The 22,434-nt window shown below is 31.2% G+C and overlaps 1 protein-coding gene across 1 annotated transcript; it reads left to right on the top strand.

Moving 5' to 3' along the window:
- Positions 1-625: 625 nt before the first annotated feature.
- LOC143042317 (progesterone-induced-blocking factor 1-like) lies at positions 626-18,718 on the top strand. Its single transcript, XM_076214585.1, has 15 exons — positions 626-1,189; positions 1,828-1,947; positions 3,070-3,203; positions 5,232-5,340; positions 6,305-6,486; positions 7,231-7,356; positions 8,240-8,338; positions 9,297-9,462; positions 12,925-13,075; positions 14,063-14,153; positions 14,549-14,651; positions 14,961-15,091; positions 15,655-15,739; positions 17,457-17,639; positions 18,593-18,718. The coding sequence occupies exons 1-15, from the start codon at positions 626-628 to the stop codon at positions 18,686-18,688; spliced, it is 2,340 nt and encodes a 779-aa protein (XP_076070700.1). The 3' UTR covers positions 18,689-18,718.
- Positions 18,719-22,434: the final 3,716 nt, after the last annotated feature.

Here is a 22,434-nt window from a genome sequence, read left to right as displayed (position 1 = left end):
CTGTTCAATTGCCTTGATTTTATTTTGGGCGGTTGGGTCCCATATTGTGCTTGCGTATTCCGCTGCAGGTCTTACCATGGATACATACGCAGCTGCCTTTACAGGTTTTGTACAGCCTTTGAGGTTTCTACGTATAAATCCCAACGTTCTGTTTCCTTTGCCTACTGTATTGTCTATGTGTTTATCCCATGTTTAAATAGGTTGTTACTGATGGTTACTCCAAGATATTCACTAAAATTCTCTTTAATAATTCTCCTCTGAGAGGCCCTATAAATACATCACATATGATGTTTTCTCTCTTTCTTAAAAAATCAAACAACAGATATTAAAACTATATATATATTTCCATATGAAAAAGAAATTTCGTTTAAAGTAATCGTATTGACCCTCAATTTCGTCTGCTAAATTACCTCCCTTCATGTAACTCAAGTTTCAACTTGTTTAGTCTTTATCTCATGCGTGCTTGATAGATGGGATTTTATCGCTAACAAAAGAAGCTTTTCAATAACTTGATGAACTTAGCGCCCGGATGACAACAAAAAGTTTAAAATGAAGATAAATTTCACTAAAGATTTGTAGAATTTAAACAATTTTCTAGACATTTGACACAATATTCAAATTAACCATGGCTGCTAGAGATCTGTCTAAGACGTTCGATGAATTTGAATCGGACGAATTAAGCCTTGAGACGTCCGTCCCAACAGATTTGACATTGTCCCCTGAGAGAGAAACTGACCGATTCGCTGGCGATAGAAAAGATAGACGCACGAAAATAACACGACAGCTCATAGAAAGAAAACAATTAATGCATGATATGCAGCTTTTGCGCATTGAGTTGTCACAGAAAAATTTAACTCTGGAAAATGTGAAGGCAGAATCGTTGCAGAGGGTGGAAGAACTTGAAGAAAGATTGAATGATGCACTTCACCAAAAACAAATTTTAACGGCTCGTCTTGAGTCACAGCTTACTATCCAAGAACAAGAATCAAAAAGACGTCAAAACTTAGTAAAGGAAGAGTTAGAAGATGTTCGTCGAAAACAGCAACAGCTTGAAGGAACAAACGAAAAACTTCAGGAAAGGGCAGGGAATGTTAGGAGAAGTTTGAGAGACCTCACACTGTCAGAAGATAGATATTATGAACTCAGAGGTCAAAGTGAAGAAGACTTGTCACTTAGAGACTATGTAGCGGTATGAATTTAAGAATTATTATTACAATTCCGTAGAATGTAACATAAATACTCATTAGAATTGAGAATGAAAATGGGGAATGACGGACAACAACAAAACACCCATCAATACGCTCAGTAAAACTCAGTTTAAAAGAAGTCCAATGTCAGAATATATATAGGTAACAAAAGAAACAATACCCATAATACATTAAACAACAAAGAACTACAAAAAAATGTACATTAAATATCACACATGTTAAAAATAACATGACCAAATTGAATTCCACAAAGACAAGAACCAAACTACTTAACTAGTGGTACATGTACATATGTATGTATTCAATAACCTAAGAAATCGATCAAACCTAGTATGATTTGTAGGAAGGATACTCTTAAAACAAACTTCATGTCATCCCTGCTGCTTGTACATGTATACCATGTTTACATAAATGAAATTTAAGATGCATGCATGGTCTACATGTATATGTACAAAAGATATTGTAGGTACCATGTACTCTAATATTTACATGATTTATAATAATTCATGTGTACCATGTACATTGTACATGGTGTGTGTCAAAACAGTTTAAATACCAATAACCATGCATGTTCATGATATAACTTAATGTTTAATGTTCAATGATGTTTGTTTTTCAGATGAAGTTTTATGAGGCAGTAAGACCAGTACAAACAGAATGTGATGAACTCAGACTAAGGACAAGTACTTTAGAGGCTGATGCTCGATCATCATCAAAACAGATTTCGGAACTACAATCAGTAATTTATTATTATTATTATCACATCTATAATATCAAATTGAATAATAATCGAAACCGATAAATAAATAAAAACAAGGAATTGCTTTACAAATAAATTATCTGACACTGATGAAGAATTTCAGCCAACCAAAATATATCAATTTAGAACTGACTTGAATTCACACAACATTTGAATAAAAGCATGAAAAGATCTAGATCTGACCTTGATTCAACATTTTATAAAAAGACTTCAATTCCATAAGATTTAAAAAAACAAAAAAAACAATAACAACTCTTTTAATTATACTGGTACATGAATGTGTTCTTGTTAATAACAAAAGATAGAATCTAGAAATTTAAACCTATCTCTCATGTTTCTCTTATATATTAGTTCAATATTTGAGTAAGAGCAGGTATGTGCAATTTAGTCTGTAGAGAAAAGAAATCGATTGAAAATTCTTGGAAAATTAATTCTTATTTTTGTGTTTTAATTTAACATGTTTATCTTCATTTAAAATAAAGGAGTAAGTTCGGTAAGGGCCATATTTGGCCCCAATTATAAAGTTCATAGTTACAAGACAATAAATGCTTTAAGTTGCCTTAAAGACATGTGAGAAAGTTAAACAGAACTGTTTTTGTCAAAGTTTTATTCTAACAAGTTGATTTTTACATCCCAAAAAGGTTAAGATAAGGGATTTTTGTGAAATTTGACAAAATCAGCTGGATTTCAACCAAATAAAGGACAAGGAAACATAGAGCGCAGGCGTCGACAAGCTTAATATTCAAATAAGACATGTGAAATGTCTTCACAAACATTATTTTAAAAGATCTTTGTTGTCGACGTATGCGCTCTATGTTTCCTGTCCAATAATCTATGGAAATTTACCCATTTTCATTGATTTTTTCGTGAAAAATCAATATGAGTACAACTTGTGACGTCATAATGAAACGCAGAAACGTGAAATTTTCAATAAAATGGCTTATATCCTATCTAGTCAATGTATTAGCTAAAATTTATTGTGATATTGTTAAGCAAAACCGAATTTGAAATTTACGCTAAAAAAGGGGGCCATTTTAGGACCTTATCGAACATACTCCTTTGTTATGGTAAACTTATACTTCTTGTAAAATATAATTTCAGAAATTAGACCAAGAAAGAGACGAGCATGGGGACATCAGAGTCAAGTACCAGAAACTGGTAATGGACTTATCAGAAACAAAATCTCAAGTCAAACAGGAGGACTATAAAGTTAATAACTATGATCAACTGAAACAGTAAGCTTTTATATGATATATGCTTTAATTTAACTTATTTAGACTTAATAATTTCCGATAGGATTTAGCTAATCTAGGTTAAATTTGAGTTTTGGATTTGTTTAAGACAGGTTTCAGCTTTTTTTCACATATACATTTGATTTTTTCTAGTTTAAAAGGTTGATAAGTTTGCTATATATATTTTCCATGTATTAATTAATATCAGGGATGGGGTAATCGTAATCTGTAATCGTAATCGATTGTAATTGATTACATTTTTTCAAGTAATCGACAGTAATCTGTAATCGAAGACATTTTCGATTACATGTAATCGTAATTTAATCGATTACAGCAAAAATTTGGATGTAATCATCGATTACTTTTCGATTACATTTCGATTACTTAGGTAAAATAGTTTGATTAAAAATAACCTATTTCAGAGGAAAATATGTATGTTATCACTTTGTAGTACAGATTAAAAATTATGCATCAACAATACTTGAGAGTTAAGCAACTGCCTTATTTCTAACTATTGTCTCAAGCTGCATTATTAGTAACCAGATCTCCTACCTAAATTTACTTTATATCTAACTTTTGAAACAAATGGATGTATGTGCTTTTCAATAATTCAATAGCTTTAATATTTAAATAAGAAACTAGATTTGAAATAATAAAATAGATCTAAAATAAGAAATTTGTCTGTCTTTCGTTAAGTTCTGTACTACATTTTTAAAAGTAGTAAGCTTATTTGTATTAACTTTCCTAAAAACATCATTTTCAATCAGAGTTGAAATTAAAGCTTAGAATAGATGAACAGTGGATTTCTTAAATGTTATGATATACATGTAAAATAAAAATAAAAAAGAACACAAAATCCTTTTAACAATGAACCAATGGCAATGCATAGCAATTCTTTTTAGAAATAGTTACATATATAATTGTATCCCTTTGACACTATAAATATATTTTGTATATAATTTGATTGAAGAAGTTACAAATCTTAACAAAATTCTTGCCTTTACTGATGAGATGATCAAAGTCTTAAAATCATTAACAAACATACTTTGTTTTCATTTCAATTATCTTATGTTTAATTAAGAAGGAAATTTACAATATTTAGCCCCAGGTTATAAATTGTTCTCCAGTGGCAGTTTAATAATCTGTAATTAGGGTGGTTATCCAAACCAAAGGTTTAAATCATGAATGTCATTATAAAAATTAATTTTGATCTTAAAAATTAGCTGAACTAATTAATTATTCTTCTTTTTTTTATAATTCCTTAAACATTATAATTAACTATGCTAAAATATTTTGTTTTATAAAGATTAAATGAAAAAAGCTAACGTAAGTCAGTAAGAAAGCTAAATTTTTGAAAAACAATTAGTTATGAATAAGTGATTATTGCAATGCGATGACATCTTTCATTTAAGTTGAAAGTCCAAATTTCAAGATTTTTTAAATATTTCTAATCTTCATCAAGAGATTTGATCTAAAAAAACAGCTACATGTATTAACTTATAATTTAGGAACAATGCTTTGAATGATGCATTTTGCAAAAGATATTAGTTTCTACTTTACAAATGTTGAGCAATGTAATTGTGTTTTACACATGTTATTTTTTTTTAAATGTTGAAGTATGTAATTGACAGTAATCGAAAAGTAATGTAATTACTTTTGATAAAGTAATCGATTGTAATCGATTACATACTAAAATTTTAGTAATCGATTATTAATCGATTGCACAAAAATCCTTGATGTAATCGATTATTAATCGATTACATTTGTCAGTAATCATGCCCATCCCTGATTAATATTAACAAAATTGCAATTTCAACTAACGTTCTACATGCTCAACCCATAGTTTACTTAAATACCTTCTTTTGTTAAGGGATGTAACCAAAACTTACAAATTTATTACAGTTTATGTTTTTATAAAATCTTTTCGTAGAGTTTCCTGAAATGTTTTATAGAATCTTTTTGTAGTATTTCCTGAAATGTTTTACTGAATCTTTTCAGCGCTTCTTAAAATGTTTATTAAATATCTTTCAGTGAGCGTGATAATTTAGAACATGACCGTTTAGAATCACAGAGACAATTAACAGTACTGGATGGATCACATCATACTTTACAGAAAGAAAGAGATGAACTGCATAGTGATGTAAGATACTTTTGTATATTATGAACTGCTAGCGTTCTATTGAGACTTCCCTTTAAAAACAAAGCTACATTTCATGTGATAGAGGGGCCTTAGAGGTCGAGTGGTCTAAGTAGTTACTACTGTAATCACTAGCCAGTCAAAACTGAGGTTGTGAGTTCGAACCCCGTTCGTGCGGGTGCACTCGACTCTAATCTTAATTGACTAGGATTGTCCGTTTTCCTATCGAAGGTTAGAGGTTTTCTCCGGCTTCCTCCACCAATATAAACTGTCCGCCACGAGATAGCCTAAATGTGGTGCTTAAAAGTGGCTTTAAAACACCAAAAATCAAATCAAATCATGTGATAGATTTAATCAATGTCAATGTAAAATCTTTTAATATTACAACTTGAAGTTGTGAAGGTGGAGATTGTCATTAGTCATTTTAGAAGATGTTTGTAAAATTGTAAGTATTTCAACATGTCATAGTGACCAACTCTATTCTACCAACTCAAATTTATCCATAGATATGTTTATCAATATTGAGTTCAAATTTTAAATGACTTTTTCTTTGTAAAGATGGTTTCTTTATAAGAAAAGAAAAAGAATGTCTCATGTGAAGGAAATGGCAGAAAAACATGAGTTACATGACTAATGTAGAGAAAAGGGCACAGGGGAGATTTTTGAAATTTGCCCACACCATCTTTGACAGGTGAAAATTACAAATTCCATGTCATGTGTGCCCTTAGTTTCTAGCGTTAATTCTTCATATCACTCTACTGTGCTGAGAATAGAAGTTATCAGTCAGTTAGATCAATAGAAAATTTTGTATAATAGCGATTAACATGAACTATATGTCAATGCATGTACTAAAAAGTATAATACACCACACCAATAAAAAATGAGCAACTCCTTGGAAAAAAATATATACCAATAAAGAATAACAAACACTTGTATGTTAAAAATGTATATTTGTTTTTTTTTTTAGTTCACAGCTGCAAAGCAGTCACTATCTTTACTCAAACAAGACAAAGATTATCTGACCAAACAGGTCTCTGATTTGACAAACAGATGTACATATGCAGAGGAGAAGCTTCAACAAATCAATGCACAGCTAGATGATGCAAAACGTTCTAGAGAGGAGATGTATGAAAAATATGTCAGTTCAAGGTAGGTATTATCAGAGTTCAAAATTGAGGAAATATTTTTATACCCCCGCTTTGAAAAAAAAGGGGGTATACTGTTTTACCTCTGTCTGTCCTTCCGTCAGTCTGTCAGTCAGTCCGTCCGTCCCATGAATATTTTTCGTCACATTTTTCTCAGGAACTACACTACCAGGATTTCTGAAATTTGGTTTCAGGCTTGTTATAAGTCAGCTATACCGTGTGATGCGTTTTCAGATTCATCACTCAACAACTTCCTGTTAACCGAACACTTGTTTGATTTTACACATGATAGCCAAGTTGAAAATTTTTCGTCACATTTTTCTCAGGAACTACAATACAAGGATTTCTGAAATTTGGTTTAAGGGTTTATATAAGTCAGCTATACCGTGTGATGCGTTTTCAGATTCATCTCTCGACAACTTCCTGTTTACCGAACACTTGCATATTTTTACACAATTAATATTATCCACTTGCCTCGGGGGTATCATCAGTGAGCAGTAGCTCGCAGTTTCACTTGTTTTGACTCATTCAAAATATTAAATCAATTCAGGACTGACTTTAATTTTCATAGATAAAATTATATTTAGTCTTGATGTTTCAATATTATTTTCTTTATAAAAAGATAAGTAACGTTTATCTCATGATAAAAATCGAGTTAGGGAACTTTTTTTTCAATAAGAACAACTTTTAAGAGTTTTTTTTATATCTGTTACGGTAAGTTTATTGTTTCATATAATTTGCCTTTAAGGGACCAGTACAAAACAGAATATGAAAATAAATTAAAGGAAGAACTGGATCAGATCAGGACAAAGACAAATTCTGAGATAGACCGTCTTAGAACAAGTACCAGGGAGATGTATGAAAGAGAAAACAGGTAGGTTTATATAGCATTGGCTCATACAGAATAGCAACCTATAAAGGGCCCCAAAAATGACATGTTTAAAATCATTCAAATGGTAAAACCAATGGTTTAATTTATATGAGAAACAAGAAACACCTGTGAATATAAAAAAAGAAGATGTGGTATGATTGCGAATGAGACACCTATCCACAAAAGACCAAAATGAAACAGACATTAACAACTATAGGTCACCGTACGGCCTTTAACAATGAGCAAAGCCCATACAGCATAGTCAGCTATAATAGGCCCCGATAAGACAATGTAAAACAATTCAAACGAGAAAACTAACGGCCTTATTTATGTAAAAAAATGAACCACATCAACAACCAAAAATTACTGAACCTGCATGGATTATTTTTATGTATTTGTAGGGGCTTAGTGGTTTGGGTTGTTGACTCTTTTGAATTGGTACTTTTGAATTGTGTCTACTGTACTGTGCAACTTTGATGATTTGCTGCTACACTACAAATTTCTGATAATTCACCTCCAACTTATTTCTCTTTCTTTAACTTGTTTAAATGTTTCCTGCCAATTTTGAAAAGATAAATTTGAAATAATAAAGAATTTCGTTGCAGTCTAAAGATTTATTTTTGTGTTAAGTGGCTTATATTTAAAGATAACTATATGCAGAAATCTTAATGTCTTGCTATCTCTAGTCTGTTTATTGTCTTTGACGCCTCTCTAATATACATGTAGGTTAATGCTTGAGGAAATTATTTTGAACACTTTGTGATGTTGCAGATAACTTCTCCCAAAGCATTGTGATGGCGCTGATAAGTTCAGCTCATATTGTTTGAAAGACTATGTTTGGCACATATATTTGTATCACTAACATTTGTTTATGTTTATTTTACAGAAATTTACGTGAAGCTAGAGACATGTCAATGTCAGAAAAAGACAGAGCACAGAATACAGAAAGGGAAACATCTACAAAATATGAACAGCTTATGACACAGTAATATATTAATTTTACATTAATTTTTGGTCATATATTCTGAGTTGTTTGACAAATTTAAAAACTTACCATAAGATGTTTTTACATTTGATAAGCAGCTGGATTGAATATAAAGAACTGTCAGCCATTATAAAAACTTGATTGAGCTTTTAGCCTTTGTAATTATGCTCCACCTACGATAGTAGAGGGGCATTATTTTTTCTGGTCTGTGCGTCCGTCCGTCTGTTCGTTTGTCCGTTCGTTCGTCCGTCCGTCTGTCCCACTTCAGGTTAAAGTTTTTGGTCACGGTAGTTTTTGATGAAGTTGAAGTCCAATCAACTTGAAACTTAGTATACATGTTCCCTTTGATAAGATCATTCTAATTTTAATGCCAAATTAGAGAATTTATTCTTATTTCACGGTCCACTAAACATAGAAAATGTAGTGCGAGTGGGGCATCCGTGTACTGTGGACACATTCTTGTTTTTGTTCTAATTTCCAATTGAAAAGTTTGACACTAACAGGAAAGAATTTTTCATTGAAGAAAAAAAAAATCATACTGTATGACTGTCAAATTTATATCTTAATCTGTTCATACATGAAAAAAATGAAAGGCAAAATAAACTAGGAACAAATTCACTATTAAGAATGTTAAAGCTGAAAGTTAAAACTATAAACCTTAGTCAGATTGGTAACATGGTGTAGGGGGAGACAATTTATATCATTGAATGTTTCTCTGTAGGGGAGATAATTCAAGTTATTTATTTTATTTCAGATATCAAATTTTTATCTTAATCTTTTTTTACGTGAAAAAAATGAAAGGCAAAATAAACTAGGAGCAAATGCACTATTAAGAATGTTAAAGCTGAAAGCTAGAAGTAACCCTTAGTCAAATTGATAATATGGTGTAAGGGGAGATCATTTATATCATTTAAGTTTCTCTTTAGGGGAGACAATTCAAATAATTATTTTATTACAGATTTCGTGAGTTACAGATGAATGGTGACAACAAGGTTGTAGAACTACAGAATGATCTGAAATTGAAGGGATTTGAGGTAGAAAGAACCCAGATGGTTCATGAGGAAACTGTACGAAATCTCAAAGAATCACAGCTGGAAATTGAAAAACATCATAAAAAGATAGAGGTTTGTTTGTGTAAAATGAGAAAGGGATCCGAAACATATTTAAACAACCAATTAATTGACACTACAACCTCCTAAATTTGTTTTATTCATTATAATCAACTACCCTTCTTACTGATTTGACCTGATTATTACATTTCAGGCCATGTTTTAAATATGATAAATAAATTTGATTGGAATGTTTTGTCCTATTAATGTGGTACCTAACACTACAGGGAGATAACTCTGTAAAGTCAGCAAAACAATTTGATTGCTTTGTGTTGTAAAGGAATACAAAGCTTCTCAATGATAAAAATTGGTGTTTGTCAAACTGCTATATAACCAGTGTAATTTTTCTGACAAAACGGTTGGTTCAAAATTTTTGAAATTTTTATATTTTTGTTAAAGGGTCAAAGTAAGTACTTTGACAAAATTTTATGAAAATGCAAGTGTTGGGTACCACATTAATGTCCTGTCAATAGTCAAATGAGCAAACTTGGGTGGAAATAGTTTGTCCCCTGAAGTTTAGTTCATATAAGTAAAGGTTGATTTGGAAGTGTATGGTATAACTGTTTTATGTCTAATTCATCCGGTTAAGGGTAATTTTTCACATAATTGGTCTGTTCCATGAAAGTCCAGATCACATTTTTATGGGTAGATCAGGGCAGAAATGGTTTATCCCATGGAGATATAATCTGTCTTTTAAATTTTTTGTCAATTTTGAAGAAAATGTTCTATTCCAAATAAAATTTCTAATTTATTCTATGTAGGTCTGGGTAAAAAAAGTTTGTCCAAAACCAATGTCACAATTGGCTGTTTTAGAATCTTTAGGATTATGGAATGGGATTAATTCATTGTTCACAAACTTCTGTAAGAGTTAACTTCTAAAGATAATGGCTATTTTGAAAAAAAAACTTGTATATGCTCACAAGAAATATCAATAGACAAGTCTATTTCATGTTAATTATTATGGGTAAGTCTGTGTAGAAATAGTTAATCCCATGAAAGTCCAGTCCATGTTTATATGGGTAGGTAATTGTAGCAATGGACTATTCTATGATAGTCTAGTCCATGTTAAAATGGGTAGGTCATGGTAGAAGCGGATTATTCCATGAAGATCTAGTCCATGTTGATATGGGTAGGTCTGGGTAGAAATGGTTTATCTCATGACTGTCCAGTTCATGTAGGTTAAGATAATTCAGAGTAGAAATGGATTTTTCCATGAAGGTCCAGTCCATGTTTATCTAGTTAGGTCAAGGCAGAAGTGGATTATACCATGAAAGTCCAGTCCATGCTAATATGGGTAGGTCTGGGTAGAAATGGTTTATCCCATGAAAGTTCAGTCCATTCTAATATGGGTAGGTCTGGGTAGAAATGGTTTATCCCATGAACGTTCAGTCCATGTTAATATGGGTAGAAATGGTTTATCCCATGAAAGTTCAGTCCATGTTAATATGGGTAGAAATGGTTTATCCCATGAATGTTCAGTCCATGTTAATATGGGTAGAAATGGTTTATCCTATGAACGTTCAGTCCATGTTAATATGGGTAGAAATGGTTTATCCCATGAATGTTCAGTTCATGCAGGTATAGGTCAGAGTAAAAATCGACTATTCCATGAAAGTTCAATTCATGTTAATATGGTTAGGTCATGGTAGAAGTGGATTATTCCATGAAAGTCCAGTCCATGTTGATATGGGTGGGTCTGGGTAGAAATGGTTTATCCCATGAAAGTTCAGTCCATGTTCATGTAGGGAGATCAGATATGACATGGTTAAGTCCATTTTGATACGAGTAGATCTTTATTGTATTTAAATATTGTTTAATAACAAAAATAAGTGTCGTATTTATCCATTATTAACATATTAAAAGTGTATAAAATGTGTTCACATATGAGTAAATAAATGTTGATATGTTACTCACATGTTTTCATCATGATGAATAGTGAAAAATGTTTAGAAAAATTGTAAAGACTGTTCATAGTCTTAACACTATAGTATAGTTTCTAAAGTTTGATCCCTAATTATTTTCATAAATAGTGAACAATTTTCAGTGATCTCATTTTTGCTGTTGTACAAGAGGTTTTCACTTTAGTTAATACAGATTTTTACTCACTTATGAATAATATTTTGCAGTGAATGAATAATTATATAGATCCAAGATTGAATACACATTGATAATCTTTTTCTTACTTTTATTATAAAAACATGTTTCAATCATGATATTCTAGATCAAAATATGTACAATTTAAACAGAATTTTTGGGAGCATCTGTTGCTTGGCTTAAAAACAAAACTTATTGTCATAATTTTTCAGGACTAAGCATAACTGAATAAAATTATATTTGATGCTGTAATTTTTTTAAGCATAAAAGGAGTATGTATCCATTCAGCCTAAAAAGAAATGTTTTACAATTCAAAACACAACTTAAATTTATTAAAATTGATTAACAAAAAATCTCACAATAACAATTAAATATTATTTCAATATAGTTATACCCCTATTTTTAAAGCCGGTGGTATATAGTGATGAGGGAGTTCATAATTTTTTCTGTCTGTTTGTCCTTTTTGTCGAGCCTTCGACTTTAGTCGAAAAAGCGAGACTAAGCGATCCTACATTCCGGCGGCGGCAGTGTCAACAAATATTTACTCTGTGGTTAAAGTTTTTGAAATTTTAATAACTTTCTTAAACTATACTGAATTTCTACCAAACTTGGACAGAAGCTTGTTTATGATCATAAGAAAGTATCCAGAAGTAAATTTTGTAAAAATAAAATTCCATTTTTTCCGTATTTTACTTATAAATGGACTTAGTTTTTTTGCCAGAAACAAAACATTCACTCTGTGGTTTAAGTTTTTAAAATTTTTATAATATCCTTAAACTATCCTGGATTTCTACCAAACTTAAACAAAAGCTTGTTTCTGATCATACGATATTATTCAGAAGTAAATTTTGTAAAAAAATAAATCACTTTTTCCGTATTTTACTTATAAATGGACTTAGTTTTTCTTCCAGTTAACATTACATACAGTCTGCAGTTAAAGTTTATAAATCATTTATCAGATTCATAAACTATCCTGGATTTTTTTTACCAAACTTGGAAGCTTCTTTCAATCAAAAGACAGTATCGAGAGGGAAATTTTTATTGATGTTTTTCCTCATTTTTGTTGAGTCTGCGATTAACAGCAAAAGAAGGCGAGACACTGGGTTCCCTGGAACCCTTACGAATTTTTTTCCCTACTTTTGTATCTATATCCTGTCAAAACCCCATATGACATGAATTTATAGAATCTTTCTAACAATCTTAACCATATCATGTCATTGTGAACTTCCCATTTTGATTTTTGAATCAAATAAATTTTGAATTTCCCTTACCAAAGTTTGAATTGAGGGGGGGTAGCATTTTGTGAGCTTTGCTTTCATTATTTCTTGTTTCTGTTTATAATGGCTTGCAAAACGTTTGAAATGGGTTGGTTTATTTTCACAGGTTTTAACCAAAGAATATTATGCTTTACAAACCTCAATGGAGAAGAAAGTGGTAGAACTAGAATCTCATATTTCTGAAAAAAAGGCAAAGTTAGAAACTTATGAGAAAGTGGAGAAAGAACTGGACGACATTGTTATGCAAGCTGCAGAAGGTTTGTTGATTTTATTTCCAAATTTATGATAAGGGCTATTCCAGAAAAAAATATAGGGAGGTTGGGGGGGGGGGGGTTGTTGGAAGGCACATTATATTAATAATACATGGGTAATGGGTATCAGAGCAACTTTTCACACTATAATGCACTATAATTCTCAATTACAATTGTCTGGGTGGCGGTGCTGACAAAAACTGCCTCTCAACCCCCCCATACATTTTTTTTGGGAATAGCCCTAAGCCATATTCCAATAAAATGGACTTGATAGAGAGCATTGAATTTTTAATACCCAATATGCTTGTAGTTTTTGTAGTTTTTGAGTAGATCTGGTTGACATTCCAATTTTTTTATCAATATGCAGCAAAGACCGCGTGACAGTTTTTAATTTCAGTTTCTCAAGGCTTCTAGAGCAATTATTTGGATGAATACTGAATATAAAACATCATGTATGTGCACATATATTTTTAATAACTCAGTTTAACAAATAATTTCTTTAAAATATACAATTATTATTTAGAAATAACTTTTGACCTGTATCATCACCAGTATTGTTTAATTATTGACTCTCTCATCTCTATCATAAGAAGAGTGAATGTTCTCTTGTTTTCGTTCACTGGAAATTCCATTGATTAGTTTTTTCATGTGAATTGTTTTACATTTGTCTTATTGTGGCCTTTTTTAAGGGGCATGAGTTTTACTCATTGTTGAAGGCCCTACAGGAACTAATAGTTGATATCTTGCCATGTCTACTGTGGGTTCATTATTATTGGTTGTATACCAATTTTCATGGGTTTCGTGGATATAGGTGAACCATGAATTCAAATGTTTAACGAATTACAACTTTTCTAGACGTTTTGTATGCTGTGATTGGCAAAGCCATGAAATTAAATATTCAGGAAAATAGAAGTGTTCCTCAATCCATGGATATTGATACCAACAAAAATAAATAAATCCACAATATATTTATAAATTTTATTTTTTCCACAGTTGAAGATGAAACTGAAGCAGAGAAAGTCCTATTCTCCTATGGTTATGGTGCTAATATTCCAAGTACATCTAAACGTAGACTTCAGCAAAGGTAATGATTTATGACAAAAATTTGTCACATAGATTTCTGAGAAACATAAACAAAAAATGATTGATTGTCGGTTGCTTAATGTCCTAAACAAAAAATGATCAACCATTTAACCATTCCAGTAGTCGGCTAGAAACGGACTTGAATGGTTATATTTAGTAATGATACAATAAATCTGCAACATGTTCTGTGTTAATATGAACTTAAAAAGCCTTATTGTCAAAAATTATTAATTTTTAGGAGTAATGCTCATTCTTGGAAAACCCATTGCGGGGGTAATACTTTGCCAACCCTGAAAAAAACCCAAGTTGTATCTTTTATACCTTATGATATGCTATAACACTTCTTCAGATAATTTTGTGCGTGTTTTAAATTTAAGATCATGATTTTGTTTTCAGTGTACATTTAGCAAGAAGAGTTTTACAGTTAGAAAAAATCAATTCCAACCAGAAAAAAGAAATTGATGTAGAAAAATTAAAACTGAAACAGCTTGCTGAAGAGGTAATTTATATATCAATAAACAATGATTTTAATTTTTTTAATTAGCATAAACGACACAAAAGTACCATAGAAACTCATTCTGGATTATAAGTTTGACTGGTTATTGTTTTAAATGGGAGACAACTTTGATATTGTAACAACTAAAAAACTTTCATAAGCATACTATTTTTTTTCTTCAGGTCAAATTGACTCTAAATAAACAATCTCAGAATTTTGTTGGAAATTTCCTGATGAATGATTTTACTAGAAATATTTTGACAGCTAGCTTTATATCAAAATTTTCTGAATGCTAACTTTATTATTTTTCAGTTAAAGAACAGTAACTCTATACTAGACCAGGCCCAGCAACCCTACAACTATTTGATAGAGAGTATACGTCAGAGGGACAATCAGATCATGAAACAGAAAGACTATACAGCAACCCTAGAGAATGATGTCAAGTATGTAAAGCAATGTTTGTATTGTAAGGGGAGTGTTGTGACTTATGAGGGTCTGGATGGGGGGGGGGGGGGGGGATCTGTTATTCTATAAACATTTAATTTTCACCCCTTTTTTCTCTAAACTTCAAAAAATTAACCCCCTTTTTCTCTAATCTTCATTTTTTTTGCCCATTATTCTCTAATCATAATTTTTTAAGGGCATTATTCTTTAATCATTTAACCCCATCCAAACCCTCACTTATACATCAGAACTTATTTCTATGTTCAGTCATGGACATTTTCATTTAGAAATAATTACTGTGCATATTAATGAATGAAAACAAAAATTATTCTGATTTAGTTATGAAATACCACATTTTCTAGATCTATTACTGAAAATAAGTGAACTTCTCAAAGATGATTCATTTAAGTATGAAACTACACTCATTTCTTTTTCTATTGAAAATTTTAAAAGACTTAATTTTACACATTTGGATTTCTACCTTTACCATGTTTACATATAGGTATCTGAAAATATGTATGGTAGCTCATATAGATAATTAAAAATTTTGATTTTTTTACAGGAAGTTTACCAAAGAAAAGGAAGATTTAATACGGACAAAGAACCAGATGTCTTTAGATTTAGAAAGATTACTCAACCAAAGAGAGGTAAATTACTCTGAATAATCTATATTTATATTACCAACTTTTAACTCTCGAGTTCTATACAGTTTCCCTTCTCTGTGGTTAGACATGCTGGTAGGCTGGTACTCAGTCAATTGCGAGCAACCAAAAGTAGCAAAATCAAATATATAAACAGTGCAATTTTGGGGAAAAGTTTACTGCTTTCTGATGATTTAGTCATGTACAGAAAGCATTTAAAAACAGTAATCTTTCCCTCAAAATAGTACTGATTAAAATCTTAAATTATTTATTTACGTTGCTCTTGCTTGCCCCAGTGCCAGGATGTTCAACCATAAGTAAGGTAAAACCTGTCGAAAAATATATATACCGGAGTCAACAATCAGTTATATGAAAATGATCTATTGACTGTTTCATTTATTCACTGGAGACAGAGATATTAAAAACATTTATAACAAGTACTGGTTGTGGCAAACCTTTTTGGATTACTCAATTGCATTTCAGAGTCAGTTTAAAAAATATGAAATACTTAAAATCCCACTCTTATACTTTATTTAACACAGGGGCTCATCTATCCCCACAAATATCATGAAATGAGTTTGCAACCAGTAATTAGGAATTCATACTAAACAAATGGAATTAAGATTGGAGATAACTATTCAAAACACTATACAGATTGGAGATAACTCTTTTCAAATTTTTCTTAATAAATAGATGGAATATGCTTCAGGGGTGTGGAAATGTTTGCTGTGGGCACTTGTCCCTGGGCAAGTAAAACTGTAAAGTTCATTTGTCCGGAAAAAAAGTTACTTGCCCTGATGGTCCCAATAAATATTGAAGTATTTCATTGTAGTTAATATATGATTCTTAGCACTGTTTTGCATCACAAACAAGTGAATTCCATTTGTTTATTATGTGTAAAAATTTAGGAAAGTAGGTTAACTAACATCTGTGGGACAGAAACCTTACAGCAAACCAACCAATGAAAATGACATGTAAAGGTAATTTTTGCAGCAGTTTTTGAATAAAAATTGTAGCCAGTAGGTACATGTAATGATATACTAATTTATAGGATAGTGAGTGAAGAAATGGAAATTAAATAATGGATAAACTATTGATTTTTTTGCTGTTTCTCTCAACTGACACACTTTTTTTTTTTTCTTTTTTTTTTTGATAATTGTCTTGATGGGCAATTAAACCGTCACTTCTATTTTCCACTCTGACAACAAATAATGTTGACCTTTGATCTATAAATATAAAGACAAAAAAAAAAATTATTTTCCGAATTTCCATCCTAGATAGCCAGGTGCAATCTGATATTCCAATGTCTGAAATTCTCTCTTCCGTATTTTTTTTTAATACTCCTTATCCTCCATTTGCGTTTTAGGTTTTAAACTTGACTCATTACTCTTTTTGTCTTGCTTACCCGGTGTTTTATAAAGTATTTATCAATCTGAATCTCGATACAAAATCATATAAAATGACACTTCCGGTACATGATGAAGTTATAACTGTAAGTCTCAGTATGGCCTTCTACAATGAGAAAATCCTATACCCTATAGCGAGCTATAAAAGGCTTGAAATGATTAATGTAAAACAATTCTAGCAAGAAAACTAACTACCTGCATTGTGTACAAAACTAATTGAAAACAAATATGATATATATCACATACATAATGGGTCATCTTTTATCATGAACAAGTTTTTACTGAAAACCATCTCATGGATATATTTTCTTTTCCAGGAAATGTCAGTTATGAAGCAGGTTGTGATGAATTTATCCACACGTAAATATGGAGAGAAAAAGACCCAGTCAAGAGATCTGGCTCGACCTAAAAGTCCTAAAAGTTTGGCCATTCATTTACCTTCTCATGACTTTGAAACATATGATGAACCAAATATAGTCAAACCTGGATCTATTTCTCTTGTAAGTTAATTATGAATATTTGTAGAACACCAACTTTTCAAACTGTTACAATAAAATAGACTACCCGTAATTAATTGTTAAAACATGCTTTTCTTGTCAGAAGTGTTCAACAGGAATTCTTTTATTTCACATGTATTTATCTGATTAGTTAATTATTACAATTATGAAACAAAAATATTAGGAGAAAAACATATTTAAAATTGAAAATGGAAATGGGGAATGTGTCAAAGAGATAACAACCCGACCATAGAACAGACAACAGCAGAAAGTCACCAATAGGCAGCGAGAACTTCCTGCACCCGAAGGCATCCTTCAGCCTACCCCTAAACAAATAAATATATTCGTTCAGTAATAATGGATGTCATACTAAACTCCAAATTATACACAAGAAACTAAAATTAAAGATTATACAAGACTAACAAAGGCCAGAGGCTCTGACTTGGGACAGGTGCCAAACATTCGGCGGTGTTAAATATGTTTCTGAGATCTCAACCCTCCCCCTATACCTCTAGCCAATGTAGAAAAGTAAACACATAACAGTTGCACATTAACATTCAGTTCAAGAGAAGTCCGAGTCCGATGTCAGAAGATGTAACAAAAGAAAACAAACAAAATGACAATAATACATAAATAACAACAGACTACTAGCAGTTAACTGACATGCCTGTTGCACTATTACATAAATTCTTTAATGGTATCATTTTAATCGTGTGGATCAGGAAGGAAGAGTGGAAGATTCCTTCAAATTTTTTACAGATAAGGCAAAAGGGTTGCCTTTGAAAAGCTCAAAATAGGAAAGCCGTTATTATTATTAAATCTATCCAAGATATCTGCATATCAATTCATCTATTATTTGTTTTATCAAAATAATGCAGAAGAGTAGTACTGAAGGAAAATTCTTAACTTTTAAACACAAGTAGTCAAACAATTGAATATGCATCTCTAAATTTCAGACAAAAGATAATCCTCAGTGGGCCAACAAGTTAAAGAAGAAGCATGCAGCACAGAATACAAAATTTACAAAAGTATATGCAACAGCAACATCATGATAGACGTGGTCCTAATTGATGGAAATTGTTCATAAACTTTTATTCGTAGCAGTTGAAATGAAAACCTGTGATATACATGTATATGTACTGTACTGATAGCATTTAACAGACATTTTAAAACCGAAAATTATGAAAGTTAGCCAACTTTTGAGACAGCAAAAACAAATACAGATATTGTTATTTGTTGTTTTTCTTTCAAGAAGAGTTGTTTAATTGAAACATTGAGATAGTTATGTAACTGGTGCCTATTACTGTTAATTCAGAATTCTTTTCTTTATTATTGTGATTATGTCATTTTGGATTCAAACTCGATTGTAATATTTGCAATATTGAGAGAAATCCTGTTTCATTCATATAAAAAATTTCAAAATATGAGTTTAATTTATTGCAATTCAAGTCACCAAGCTCCAAGTCACATTTTTAGCAATAATAAAAACAACACAATAATTTTCAAATGTAAAGTTATCCTTTCCTGTTTTTGTTGACAAGCTTCTTCAGGATTTTGTTTGAATCTCCTTCACTTTGGTAATTTGTGACAGTATTTCCTAAATAATAAATAGTTGTAACTTAGATAATTCTTAGTTTTCAAATCATCAATTTTTTCAATTCATAGCTATATATTTAAGGAAAATAACTTTTGTTTACATTACAAAAATTAAAGCAAAGTTTTCACACACAAGCATAGATTAATAAGTAAAGTTGGATGTCAAGTGACATTTTAAAATGATTTTGATTTAATTTTCCAATGGAAAACATATCATGTAGACTTAATTTTTAGCTTAATTTGTTGTTGTGAGATCATGATCATGATTTAATAAAGGTTGGGAATACAATTTTAATACAAAATCATATATTATTTTTAAATGATTGGATTTGTAAAGAACAGTTTATATTTTTAATCTTTCATGTCTTTTACTATCCAAATATAAGAATAACTTCATACTTTTAGGTTCTATAGTATATTTGAATGTTATGTATTATTTATGTATAAAATTATTTATTTTGTATGTACATTGATTATTATAAATTTTAAATATCATCTTTGGTTTTGTTTTGTCCACATTATCATAGTGCTATTTCAGAAAAAATTGTCTTATTTAGTTGATTTTTTTCTGTTACTTTAAATTTCAATGTAAGTTCACATCCCTTTTGTCTATAAGAAATGTCACAAAAGTGTTGTTGTTCTTAGATTAACTTATGCTAGACTAAAGAGAGGACAGATGTATAGCAAAGCTTGGGTCTTGACAGAGCTTGTTGTTTCTGGCGGCTGTGGTGATGGTGCTGTCAACATTGTATTAGTTTGTGTGATAAGGTCTAGTTAATTGTGAACAAGTGGTAGGTCAATCATATTTGGTATACTGTTGTTAACATTGATATATCTCATTTCCATGGAGATTAATTTACCCCTGAGACATTGTTTATTGACTTTGAAACTTTTGCTTACTCTACATGTATTAGGTCAGTGCAATAGGAACCATTAGTGTTAATTGGTATTCAGTTGTATAAGCATAAAACACATCTCATTTCCATGGAGAATATTTGGCCCTGCCTGTCTCAGTCATGGTCTATCGACTTTGTGATTAGACCAATTTAAGATGACTACTTATGTTTAAAAAGTCAATGATCTTTGGTATGCAAATTTGTTAGTATTAATAGTTAGTATTTGCACTTTATGTTTCAATGGATATAATATAGCCCAAACCCATCTTCATGGTTTATTGACCGCAACTTTTGCATAGTTTACAAGTTAATGTTTGTGTTTAGTTTTGTTTAAGGTGGTACCTAACACTACAGGGAGATAATTCTGTAAAGTCAGCTTAACGTTTTAATTACATTGGGTTGTAAAGGGGATATTAAGCTTCTGAATGACCAAAATTGGTGTTTGTCAAACTGCTATATAACCAGTGTAATTTTTCTGACAAAATGGTTGGTTCAAAACTTTTGAAATTTTTGAATTTTTATTAAAGGTTCAAAGTAAATACTTCGTCAAAATTTTATGAAAATTAAACAAGCCAAATTAATTTTAGTGAAAGTGTTGGGTACCACCTTAAAGGGGATGACTTATAATAAGTAAGTGATGTTTGGTAAGCAGTTGTATTGACATTGGCACATCTGATTTACATAGAGATTGTCTAGCTATGCACCTCAGTCATGGTTCATTGACTTTGAATATTTTCATAACTTATGTAACATGTTTCAAAAAAGGCAAGCTATATCTCTATGATAACAGTTTATTAATTTTTGAAATCAAAAACATAAAATGTAGCACCTTTTAACAAAATATTGGGTCTGTCTCTGAGCTTTCTTAATGATCACACTTATGATTCTTCTGATAGCGAACCACCCATACACTCTTTTAAGCCTGGCATCTATGATTGCTGTACACAGGAAACATTCATAGCAAAGGAGTAGCACATTTATTGGTCCTCTCCAAGTAACAGTGATGCATTCAACTTTAAGCAACAACCTGGTATGTATGATTTGTTTATTCTCACAATACAGGAAATTCAAGATAGCCCCTAGCATCAATTTGATATGTTAATTGTGATTCATCAATGCCTTAAATTACTGAGCAGAGTGGTAGACCCAACAAATTATAATTCACTCCTTGCCATGAATTATAACAAGTACTTCTACAAATAATCTCACAATATCACTGTAAAATACAGAAACAACTATCCATAAGAGATTTCTTGCCATTTCGTCAAATCATGATTAATTATGGGAAATGAGAAAATTAAATGAGACAGATAGCGGTAACATTGAATAACAATTAGAATAACGGAATATATAAACAATTAGTCTATAATCAATTAAGTTTTTATTACCACAAAACGCAGATCAAGTTTGAATTTTCGGGACGTCAAATTGTTGTTAAGAGTTATCCCTTTCCCAAGTGAAAATTGCTAAATTTCTCCATTCTCTAACTTATTCCCCCTAACTGAATGTTATAAAACTTGTACACGTAGCTTATTACCACAAATTCATCAATTACGAAATTAGATAGCATTACTTTTACTGTCCCTTTAAAAGATTTTATGCAAGCGCGGACATCATCTGTGTCCCATGGACACATTCTTCATCTATTTTCATATGCTTATTCAAAGCTGGTTTATGGATAACCCAAATATGTAAGGATGTTCATAATGCGTTATTAAGGAGGCATAGTCCTTTTCCATCCACCATTTCTACATAAGAAAATGCCTGTACCTAGTCAGAAATATGACAGTTGTCCATACGTTTGAAGTGTTTTTGCTTTTAATTTTGCCATTGGTATGTATAGGGACTTTCCGTTTTGAATTTCCTCGGAGTTCAGTATTTTTGTGATTTTACTTCTTAATAGACATCTGACATTTGAGACTAACGCAGACAGCGGTGTTAAATAATTCATCTAACCCACCAAACTAGAGATAAAGGATACAACAGATACAGTTAAGTCAACCTCATATCTTGACTTACATCTAGAAATTGACAATGAGGGTCGGCTGAAAACAACACTTTACGATAAAAGAGATGATTTTAGCTTTCCAATTGTGGACTTTTTAATTCTAATTAGCAACATTCCACCGAACTAGAGATAAAGGGTACAACAGATACGGTTAAGTCGGCCTCATATCTTGACTAACATCTAGAAATTGACAATGAGGGTCGGCTGAAAACAACACTTTACGATAAAAGAGATGTTTTTAGCTTTCCAATTGTGGTCTTTTTTAGTTCTAAGTAGCAACATTCCAGCAGCACCTGTA

The sequence above is a fragment of the Mytilus galloprovincialis genome, chromosome 8 (genome assembly GCF_965363235.1).
Source record: "Mytilus galloprovincialis chromosome 8, xbMytGall1.hap1.1, whole genome shotgun sequence".
In the NCBI taxonomy this organism is placed as follows: domain Eukaryota; kingdom Metazoa; phylum Mollusca; class Bivalvia; order Mytilida; family Mytilidae; genus Mytilus; species Mytilus galloprovincialis.
Note: the sequence above shows the minus strand (reverse complement) of the source record. Positions and strands in the feature narration are given on the sequence as shown.